The 11,900-nt window shown below is 33.2% G+C and overlaps 1 protein-coding gene across 2 annotated transcripts; it reads left to right on the top strand.

The window, feature by feature from the left end:
- The first annotated feature begins 342 nt into the window (after positions 1 to 342).
- Positions 343 to 5,303, top strand: LOC146531341 (uncharacterized). Of its 2 annotated transcripts, XM_085198558.1 has the most exons (3): positions 3,400 to 3,775; positions 4,635 to 4,791; positions 5,097 to 5,303. In XM_085198558.1, the coding sequence occupies exons 1-3, from the start codon at positions 3,722 to 3,724 to the stop codon at positions 5,264 to 5,266; spliced, it is 381 nt and encodes a 126-aa protein (XP_085054684.1). In that variant the 5' UTR covers positions 3,400 to 3,721; the 3' UTR covers positions 5,267 to 5,303. The 2 variants fall into 2 exon arrangements, 1 of the variants encoding a protein (XP_085054684.1); XR_014878806.1 differs by lacking the exon at positions 5,097 to 5,303 and having other exon boundaries at positions 343 to 3,775; positions 4,635 to 4,753.
- Positions 5,304 to 11,900: the final 6,597 nt, after the last annotated feature.

The raw sequence follows: 11,900 nt of genomic DNA, 5'->3' as shown, positions 1-11,900 counted from the left end.
TTATTTAGCTCATAGGCATATTGAAACAGGATAAAAAACACACCTCCATAATTCCGTTAAGATAGCGTAATAAAAATAAAAAACAACCAGCTAACTAAGGTATCTTCAATATCCATTACTGCATGACAGGCAGCGTTGCAGTGCTGTGCAAACAGCACAGGTGGCTCAGTCGACGGTCGTGTGGCCCAAAGTATACGCTGACAGCTGAAGAATAGTCAATTTTATTTTTCTTAATAGAAGAAGATTAATTTAAAATAATAATAGTTTACAAAAATTACATATGAATTCAAATCCATTTATATAATAATTTCTATAAAATTTGTCTAAGGTTTAACAATGACTCTGAGATCATATGAATATTATTTGAAAAAATAGAGTCTTGACCTTCTATTCTTCATCCCGACAGTTATTTTTAAAGTAAAGATAAAATAAAACAATATTTTCAACTTTATTAACTTCACGCTGTAGCCCGTACATAGCAGAGTAGGCAGAGGGAACCTAGTGCTAACACACTCTATTCCCCACTTTTCCGCCGAATTTTAGAGGCATTGCGTGTTGAGTGGCAGAAATCAACGCCGTCCTTTGCCTCGATACCAGAGCGAAGAAATGGAAATATAAATATGAAATAAATATTTCATTTGCTCGAGTGGGAATCGAACCTACAACCAGTCGGTTTACGACTGCGCCACAACTGGCCTGACACAACAATATAATTATATTATTTTTCAATACAAAAAGCATAGTAATACATAATTATGTCTCTACAGGGTCTAAATCTTGTAACCTGCAACGATGCAGATAGCCATTAGATCAATGATACATTATAGGAAATTATACTATATCATATAATTACGAATATATCAAATGGAAATAGATATGTGTGTCAAAATTAAAACAATATATACCTATATGCTATATGTGTTAAATGGCGGAACTCAACGCCGCGATTTGCATCTACTCCAGAGCGATGACATGAAAATATTGAATGGCCCCGATTGGGAACACTCTTGTGCTCCTAGTGGCTTTAATTTAAACAAATTAGATTTAAAAATTAAACAATTGAATAATAAAATGTTTATTACAATATTTTCACATATGTATTTACGTTTCTACATTTATAAGGAAAACGCAAAATTAATTACTATAATCTTTAAATAGTCAAAACTTACGCCGAACCTGAAAATTTGACGAGTACTTCACCGAGGCTTTACTAAAATGAATTAATACGCTTTGAATTTTATAAGAACTCATTTATTTTTATAAATAATATTTCCATCATAATATAAATTTCGTCATGATGAATTTAATATTAATTTATAACATTTAATATAGTATTCGCACACTTAGAAGTATATTAAAAAGAAATCGTAAAACAAAATTAAAATTTAGCAGAATGTAGTCGTTTAGTGTTCCTATGAGATGTGTGTTCAAACTACTCGTTGGCTTTTCTAAGTTCATCTAATAAGGTCATTAAAAAAGGCAGAAGGAACCTAGAACCTTGAGAACCTATTGTTAAGTCGTTCTGTTCCCTATTAAGGCACTTCCGTTCCCCAGTTTCCGCCATGTCAGGACTTAAGACGCGCTTTCCCTCGTTACCAGAGCAAAGGCTATGAAAATATTAAATAACACACATTTGTCGGGCGAAGTTTTTTAAAACTAATGTCCACCAAAACAGCGTCAGTCTTTTTTATTAGTCTTTTAGACGAAAAATTACAGTAAAAAAAATTATAATTGGTAGATGATATCGAAGTTACTTACTAGTTTCTTTGCAGGGCGCATCTGGAACAGTCATATATTTCTTTAATTTACGCCTAGAGTATTTTATAGTGTGGCATATAAAATACAAAATTATAAAATTTTTTTATTCTATTAATAGTTATTTATTATACTCACAAAGTAATTATTTATATTAAAGAAGACAAGTACACGTTGGTCATTATGGACACGTATTAATGTATTGAGCTTTCTATGTAATTGAACAATACGTAAAGAATAAATAAGTACATTAAATATATCTGTCTGTAAAATTTTTTTTTGAACTTCACATTATTAACATTGAAGAATGTAGGGAATAAGACTTTAAAAAAATAAAAACGATCAGCTTTGGCTGTCTTCTGCACACAGAAGTGTAGGCAGAGGGCACTTAGTGTTAGGACACTCCGTTCCATACTTTCTGTCGACTTCTATAGGCATTACATGTCGGAGTTCAACGCCGGACTTTTGTCTTGGTGCCAGAGCGAAAAAATGAAAATATTAATAAATTTATTCGTTCCCTCGATTGGGGATCGAACCTATAATGTTACACTCACGCCCCTGCGACACGAGACGGCCTGAAATGTAAAAAACATCTGTCGGTACTTTATATTAAAATAAATATTCCTATTTTTTAAATGTCCTTATTAAGATAAATACAGTATTATTTTAAATATTAGACATATTGTTTAAAATTCTAATTTCCATTAAAAGCTGATGTCGCTACAAAAACGATAAAAGTCATTTCTATAATTAAAACGCAACGCGCTTTCTACTTAATTGTCCCCAATACGAGAGTCTACTGTTACTTTCAATTGAGCTTTGGTGACGATTGACCATTCTGTAAGAGTCTTACCATATTTGGCTCAGTCTTTTTTAAATATGGCTATTAATCCTATGAATACATTAACAATAATTGAAAATATATTTTGCGTTAGCAGAAATTTTTGTATTCTAACTAAGGCACAACGTCTCATTTTAGGGTTAAGATTACTGTTTGAAATTGCTCTAATCGGTATTCCATTACTACAATTCCATTTTAATATCAATATCAACTTGCCTAAAACTGAGCATTTATTTTTCGCTTTAAGCGTGTTAAGCTCATTCGCTATTATTTTCTTGGCCCCATACTATTCGAAAGATTTTCAAAATTTAAAATTTCATATTGAAAAAGGTCATCAATACTTTGGTAAAGATACAGTGTATTCCAGAAATGTGAATAAAAAATTAAAATTCACAGCATTTGTATTGAGTGCGTATGTTATTTTAATATCGGGTGTAATAGTACTTGTCGATATATTAACTAAAAGTGACCATATAGTCAGTCATTTATATCATGTTATCATGATGTTATATAATTTACGATATATATTTGAATTTTTTGTATTGCATTGTATCCTTCTTTTACTGTCCGAACAAGTGAAATGTGTAACCAGAAAAATTTCCAACGAAAGAAAATTGATACTTAAAGAAGATGACGAAGACATTGCAATAAATGGTGATATAGTTCAAGAAGTAACGGGGTTCGATGAATGGACAAAGGTTTATACGAATATAAAAGAATGCTCTAATTTAGTCAACACAGTATTTGGAGTTCAGGTGAGGCTGTACCTTAACAAATGTGAACTTTTCTGATGCAAACGAGAGACAGGCACAAAAAATATATTAATTTTGCCCTACCCAAGTAAAATATGTTTTGAAAGGAAGAGAAGAAGGAGATACTACTCCTTAAATTTAAGATAAATTGCTGTTCTAGTCAATTCTTATATGACGATGGAAAGAGCATATTAACCCACTTTATACCCTTCTATAAGTCTGGAAACAGTCAATGATTTTGACTTTTTAATTCTGTTTATTTCTTTGTTTGCAAAGTTTTTTATTTTTTATTTAAATATATTTACAATATAAAATAACTTTATTAAAATAGCTTTTTTATTATAACTTTCAGATAACAGTAACGCTGACATCGATGATATTTTTCTTCATAATATTCTTGTATGTTATTACTTCTATGAGTATTTCAGTAAGTATTTTTATATTATTAATATTTCTGTGTATTCTTTATTTCTGTGACGCACTATTGTGCCCCTGCATCACGACGGCTTCAAAATGTGAATAAAATAACTATAGAATCTATAAAATAACTATATTTAACTTATATTAAGTAGGGCTATTATGATATTATAATTGTATTCACCGTAGAAACAATATTCAATAGTGGTTTTCAATGGTGCGCTTTCATACGTCAATCAATGTAAATGTTATAGTTGAAGCAAAGATATATTTATAATAACCGCTATTTGTATGTATATTAGGACAAAATTGTGATATTTTGAAAAAACTTCTGGTCTTACTATAATATATTGGCGGTAAAATTAAAATTTTTTACTTTAGAGGAACTTGAACCCACTCTCGACTCAATTACTTTAGATTAAGCTTCAGTACCTTAAGAAGACAGCGGGAATCCGCTGGATTCAAAGGGCGCAGGACCGGGCGGAGTGGCGAGAATTAGGGGAGGCCTATGTCCAGCAGTGGACATTGAAAGGCTGATGGTTGGATGGATGAAGCTTCAGTAGCCAGAGCCACTACTCCGCCTAATTCTGGAAGATCTTTGCCTGTTTACTAATGCGACGAAATGAGACTATTAAATATTTCAGTATCTCGAGGTGAAATCGAACTCACAACTAGTTGCACTTGTAATCGTACGCCTGTGCCTCTGCGCCACGACTGGCCTCAAATCAATTCGATTAAATTGTTTTGCCCCCACTCAATATGCAATGCCTTCAGAATTCGGAGGAATGTGGAAAACGGAGAGTCTTAGCGCTGGTCTCCCTCTACCTACTCTGCTACACTTGGGATATAAAAATTGCATTAAATTCCAGGGTAATATTGTATTATCAACTATTTTGGTTTACACTATTAAGGTAATCGTTTTGCTGATTTCCTTATACGCGTTGTCTCGTGGCGCACAGACAGCTGAGAACAGCGCTAATGACTTGCGACGTTGTCTTGGAAAACTTCTCATTTATTCACCAATCGGTAAGAGCCAATTTATTTCTTGCTTTCTTCAGCTTCGTGCTGTATCCTCAATGCAGCAGGCACAGACACAGGATTCGATTCCCACTCTTGGGAAAGGATTATTATTTATTAATATTTTCAATTCCTCCCTGTGTTATATAGGCAAAGCGTAGCGGTGAGTTCTTTCACTCAAAACGCTATGTCTTAAAAAATTGACGGAAAGTGGAGAACCTTGTTTCCTAATACTAGATTCCCTCTGCCTATCCTGCTATACGGGATACAACTGGAAGCTGAAAAAAAATCAAAATATATATTAAATTTTTTAGAGGACGGTTCATACAAGGCAATTAAGGACTTCCTACGCTTGGTGACGAACCGTCCAATCAAAACCCAGGCTTTCGGTTCCATCGACGTGGACATGACTCTAGTACCTAAGTTCGTTATGTTCTTCACTTCTTACACTGTTATAGCTTTGCAGTTTAATAATGTTGTTTAGATTTTCATTGTGTGTGTTTTTTGTGGGTTTTATTGAAAGTGTGAATTACATTAAATAAATATGTAAAAATTGAATTGAATTTGTTATTTTTTATTATAAAATCATATTTAGCAGGATGTTGAGATGTAGGGGGTGCGATCTCACTCGTTTTCAGTTATTTCCATTGCAATGCGGCATTTAACACTGAATGTCTCGAATTTAGATAGAAAGTGGACAACGGAATACCAGGCAAAATTTTCCCTGCCTATCCTGATAAGGGTAAAAGCGTGAAGAAGAAGATGCTAAAATAGGATTTTATAATACGAGACGCAAAAGGAGAGATAAGTGATGTGACGCTACATAACTACTGTTTCTCTTTTCAAGAAAAGAAAGAAATATTAATTATCGTGACAGCTAATTTACAGATAAATTGTCTAAAAGAAACAAAATCACGTTTCAATATTTCATTATGATTTTCATAAAAAGTTCATCAAAAATTTTTAATCAAGCCTTCATCGCCGTCATAATATAAGGGCTCACAGAAGTAAATTAACTAACCTAACTTATTGAATATTATATTTGTAATTTAATATACAAAAGTACCATACAAACGTGTTTTATCATTATAAGTTAAAATTATATGCTAATGTTTACTTTATATATATTTTATTCAAAAAAGGAAATATATTCAGAGATAAAGTTTGAAAGTTTTTGTTTTACTGTGATAAATAATTACAAGATGTGAATATAAAATTAAAATATTTTAATAAATGTCGTTATTGATGTCAGCCGTAGTGCAAGGAAACAAGTGTATGACTATAATCACATGTAATGGGTTCAGTTCCCACTCGGTAAAATGAAATATTTTATATTTTAATTTCTTCGCTGTAGTGTCAAGGCAAAATGCGGCTTTTAATTCCGCCATTCAACACGCAATTGCTTAAGAATTCGGCAGAGCGGATTATTTTAACACTAAGCTCACTCTCCATACCCTGCTCCATGCGGGATGAAGCGTGAAGCTCAAAAGAAAAAAAGAACAATAACACTTAAAACACCAAAATAAAATATATCAAAATTATCAACACATTCCTTTGTCATGCCACTTTATAATAAAAAAAAATTGTCTGAACAAAAATGTTAATAGTAAAGGTGGGTGCAGTGATAAAATGAAAAAGAGGGGGAAGGGGAGGGGCTCGTTAGTGCAGGAGCTTCTCAGAGCCCTCTGCCGATTGTCACAAGCTTAATATTTACAAACAAGTTCATAACAAAAGTTACTTAAAGCTGTCGTAAATAAGACTTAAATTGCAACACTTGGAAACTTCTGAAAGCGCTCCAGGAACAATGGGCGCATAAAATTCTGCAATATAAAGGATTTTCAGAACTGTAACGGACATAATGTCTAATTAGATGATTCTCAGCTTTGAGAATCGAAGAAAACTGTTTGAATTTTAATTGCTTGGATGATATTGTTTGTTCATTTTAATTTTTGTTTTAGTCGCTATTGCAGATTGGGTATTTTTTTATTATTTCGATGAAATCTTTAGAAAAAAAAATAATTTTATAATATTTTTTCTATATACTAAGTAATAGTAAGATTAAGTTTTAAATACTAAGTAGTTTACTTAATAGAAAATTTACTGGTAAAACGAATTGGATCCATTCCTGTATTTTGTATAAATATCTATTCCTCTGGTCTTGCTGAGTAACACAAAGCGAATGTAGCTTACCTAGCACTTTAGTATTAGCTAATAGTAAGCTAGTAGTAGTCTGGTTTAGTTTAGTTCTATAGGAAGTTAGAAAATTAAATAGCAGTTGCAAGAAATGTATAATAAATAAAAATTTATAAAGTTTTATTTTTTTTTAGCTTCACGCTGTATCCTGCACACCGTAGGATAGGGAGAGGGGGGAATGGAAGTATCTTAACATTTTCCACCCAATTCTGAAAGCATTGCGTGTTAAGTATCAGTACTTAACGCCGCACTTTTCCTCGTTACCATGGCAATTATATATGAATTTTTTTTTCTAAAAAAATATATTACCAACAAACAATATTTATTTACATCATAGTAAATAAGACAAAATAGTATAAACATTCTACATTATTACTCCAGAAACCTCTCAAAATACACAACTAAACAAACCAAATCCGTTCCAAAGATCTAAAACAGCATTAGTAATGAATAAAAGTAACTTGAAAAGACGAAATAAATAATAAAAGATGATCAAATGGCGGCATTCCGTCGTAATTAGGACTTTAATTTGCAGCACAATTTTGTGTCTTTTGTTCTGGAGAAATGTATTCGAGAGCGTGTTTCTTTAGGCGAATTTAATCTCAGACTAAACGTAGCTATCTGCATGCGATCTGTGGTGAATAGGAGAAGTGAGCAAACATGGTGAATGGAGATATCTTTGCTCAGGTGTCGCGACGTGCACACGGCGCCTGGAGTTGTAGGGGGGTGACGTGCTAAGAGCTACGAAATGCTTACATGGATCGACTAAGTTAGTGTAGTTGTTTTTTTTTTTAATAAATGTGGTTTAGAATTGTTTCTTTTTTTTTTGAATTGGATGGAAGTACATTTGCATTATAACAGCTAACGAAGGTTTTTATATAAGTAAAAAATATATATATGTAAGTACGAAACTTTAACGCAATAAAAAATGATAATGTAATTTATCACATTTTTTATCTATATGTTTATGAAGAGAAAAGTAACAAATATTATTCTTTCACTCCCTCCATACAAAAAATAATCGACCTGTGCCCGACATCATATTCTTTATTTAAACAGACTAGCATTCCGTCACATTGGATTTTTTAACTACGCTACCCACTTGACCATCTACTGATTAAAGAAAACTGTATGATATCAATAAATTTTTTTCAGCTTTTACGTTATATCTCGCATGTAGCAAGGCAGAGGGAGACCAGTAACTCAGTTAAGACATTCCACTCCCCACTTTCCACCGAGTTTTGAAGGCATTGTGCGATGACTAGCGGAACTTAACGCCGCGCTTTCCCTCTACACCAGATCTAAGAAATGAAAATGTAAAAATTCCTTAATACAAACCGAAGCAATAATTTAAATAAAAATAAAATAACAAGCATGTCTATAATTTTTAACTCCGCGAACACTGTACTCGTATTACACATACACTCTCGGACCGATGAAAGAGCTCTCTGGGGGCAAACGTCGGACCTTTTAATGGTAACTGTTCAGCTCTTGTGTCAGAATGAAAAATAAGGATGGCAGTTTTGCAGCCGGAATAAAGGTAACAGATGACAATGTACTATGAAACTACAGGAAACACTTTATTTCTCCCCCAAGGTAACCTGGATAGAACTCGATTTGAAGTAAATGATGCTTCTTTATTTTGGTTTATTGTTTGTAGACTATTGTGAAAGTTTTGTTTTTGGTTATAATGTTTATGTTTATTTTTGTGTAATGTTATTTTAAAGTAATTCAAGTTTAAAGACAAAATTTTACTTATCACTTTTATTAAAATCTAGATTGAAAGGAAACTTATTAGAGAAACCAAATTGACTACGATGCATTAAACAAATGTTTATGGATTTTTTTAGCTTTTCGCCTTATTTAGCAGATAGCAGAGTATGCAGAGAGAACACTTTAAGTCACGTCAAGACTTCTGCGTTTTCCACTTTTCGTCTGAATTCGTAACTTTGAATGCTCAACGTCGCGCTTTGTCATATCAAAGGGGGGAAATGAAAACAATTCACTACCTCGAACGAAAATAGAACGTGTACACTTTCATGATTATCACAAATTTTACACACATACATGTCAAACTAATATCCTGCTTTTTTAGAAGAAGGTTAAAACATTTATAATAAAATACAAGACGAGAACATTTTAATTATAACCCTAAAAATAATTCTCCATTGATATATCAAAAAAAGAACCAAATTCGACAATGTTTCAGCGTGTTAACCCGTCAGCCAGAATTAGGTTACCCGGCGATGTGAACGAGTTATGCAAATCGAATCATCCGTTTCCCGGCGTCCAGTTAATACAGTTCTTTCCCCTGTACGTGGCTGAAATTGTGCTGTTTTGCATTTTGATGAAATATTTCGCTCGTTCTTTCGCCAATACTGTTGCGTTTCTAAAGTTAAATTGCATATTTTGCTCTACTACTCGAAATTGCCATTTAAATGTACAGGAAAGTAAGTTAACAATTTTGTTCGTCGTTCCTTCAAAAGAACGCTAGTATTCGTTAACGTGATAAACTATTTACTGGTTTGTTGGGGCGTTGAAATATTTAATTTCTATAGGTGTAAATAGTAAAAATAAATATATATTTATAGGCCGTCATAGCACAGCGGCACAAGGGTGTGACTGTAATATGGCGGTTGTAGGTTCAAGGTTTAGTAATTTATCTATAATTTAGATGAGTTATGGTACTCGAGACAAACCTTCGTGGTTTTTTGTAGTGCTTTCATCAATGTAAAAATATATTTGTATGGATATTTAATAGTAATAAATAGATAAAAAAAAAACATATACGTTTCTTCGCTCTGGTATCGAGGAAAAGCTAGGCGTTAAGTTCTGCACACGCAATGCCTCCAGAATTCGGCAGAAAGTGGGGAACGGAGTGATTTAACACTAGTTTCCTCTGCCTACCCTGCTATATACGGCATGGAGCGTGAAGCTGATTTATTTTATTTTTATTTGCAATTTACTTATGAAATAGCGGGGACGCGGCCCACCAAAGCTATAAACTGGGCGTCATAAAGCCTCGCTGGCTGCGAACGCCGTTACTCTACAGATGTTATCAGAACATAAAACACCAAAATTAAAACCCATAAAATATCGAGAGCATGATTTGCCCCACGTTTATGTGGACGACAAATTGTGAAGGAGAGAACTCTCTTATTGCGGATCTTAATCCCCCCCAAAGTTTAGACTGTACTTACCTGTAATTAGATTCCTTTATGTTTAGTATTATGACTTAACTCACCACTAAAAGTAATTGTTGGTATTTAATGTCTTTTTTATAGCTGGTGGTGTGGGGAAGTATGGAGCTAATTATTAAAATGGCAATTAGCTTTTACTTGATACTTCCTGTATATATTGTCCCATTAAAAACATAAATGTGAAATAAGAGCCAAGTTAAACGTTAACTTCTCCATTTAACTGACAAAAGAATGGGAGATGGGAATAAGGATGGGAGAAAGATCAAGCTCTAAATGCCACTTGACAGTTTTCTACGTCTACCTTTTAATATACTTGCAATTTAGTGTACTTCCAGCCTGTACTGGCCTATTAGGTTTGTATTGGGTTTGGTGCCTGGTTGTTGGAACCGACTGGTTGTGGCGGCGTTGAGTTCTGCCACTCAACACGAAATGCCTCTGGAATTCGGCAGAAAGTGGGGAATGGAGTGTCTTAACACTGCGTTCCCTCTATCTACCCTGCTGTGTGCGGGATACAGCGTGAAGTTGGTTTATTTTATTTGATTATTTCTACACATACCTATTAACATATTTTCCTTAAATATACTCTTGACTGATTACATTACGAAGTCAGTGGGTGGATAAATAAGCTTCCAAAAGGATATTAAAATTAAAGCTAAAGCCTTACTAAATACATATCGTAAATTATAATATACGTTGACTTATTTAAGATGTTTTTGAAGCCGTCTCAGTGCAGGATAACAAGTGTGTGAATGTGGACCTTAATATATGGTTTAAATTTCAACACGATATCTCCAAGAGTTCCTAAGATAAAGGCTCTTGACAGACAGACAGACAGAGTGATCTTAGAAAGGTTCCTTTTTTATTAAGAGGTAAGGAATCCTAAAAAAGAAAATACAATCGAACTAATAGCCTCCTTTCTTCAGAACTCGGTTAAAAATAACTAGGAATACTTTATATTAGTACATTTAGTTGGTTCTAGTCCATTGCCCACGTACACCTTTCGAACACGTTTCATTATAGACTAAGGTTTTATCAGTTTTAAAGTTATCTCTGGTTCACATTCTCACGGAATGCATCGGTCCATGTACAGAGTTAATACAGGACGTCATGTCTGCTGGCGCGTGTTTGATTCTAGTTGAGCTTATTTACACTTTATATTTGTATTTTAAGGGTAGGATTCTGTTCTGATAATGTATTTATTTGAATGTATAATATGAATAGAAAGTAAAGAAAAATGAGTGTAGATAATATACGGATTTCTTTTGTTATTTAAAAGTGATGGAAAGTAGGCAAAGGAAGCCTTGGTAGTTAGTGTTAATATACTCCGTTCCCATTAATACGCTTCCGTTGTACTCTTTTCATTAAACTCATCAAAGAAATAGAAATATTTAATTTCCTCGAGTGAGATCGATCTCACAACCCGCCAAGCTTACAGTCGCACGCTAGTGCCACTGTTCCACGATATAAGAATTAATTTTATTGAAATAATTATAACATAATTATTATTTCTTTAATTTTTATGTTTGTCTGGTCTTATGACCCATTACTTATAAAAATACTTAAATTAAATAACTTCTATACACATTTGTTCCATTATATAGGTAAATACTCTCATATAATCGAAACTAGTAGTTCCAATACCGTAAGTACTTATCGCAGTGAGCATGTACAGACCGATATCGAATTAATCTGCGAACGTTTAAGTTGAAGTCGATTCAATACATT

The sequence above is a fragment of the Heliconius melpomene genome, chromosome 15, assembly GCF_056956725.1.
Source record: "Heliconius melpomene rosina isolate 202511_hmr_F chromosome 15, ASM5695672v1, whole genome shotgun sequence".
Classification (NCBI taxonomy): Eukaryota; Metazoa; Arthropoda; class Insecta; order Lepidoptera; family Nymphalidae; genus Heliconius; species Heliconius melpomene.
This window is presented reverse-complemented; position numbering and strand designations above follow the sequence as displayed.

Excerpts from the sequence above, each read along its gene's own strand:
- LOC146531341 (XM_085198558.1), top strand. The coding sequence starts at position 3,722 with ATGATATTTTTCTTCATAATATTCTTGTATGTTATTACTTCTATGAGT. Across the intron at positions 3,776-4,634 it reads TTACTTCTATGAGTATTTCA|GGTAATATTGTATTATCAAC; the intron begins GTAAGTATTTTT and ends ATTAAATTCCAG. Across the intron at positions 4,792-5,096 it reads TCTCATTTATTCACCAATCG|AGGACGGTTCATACAAGGCA; the intron begins GTAAGAGCCAAT and ends TAAATTTTTTAG.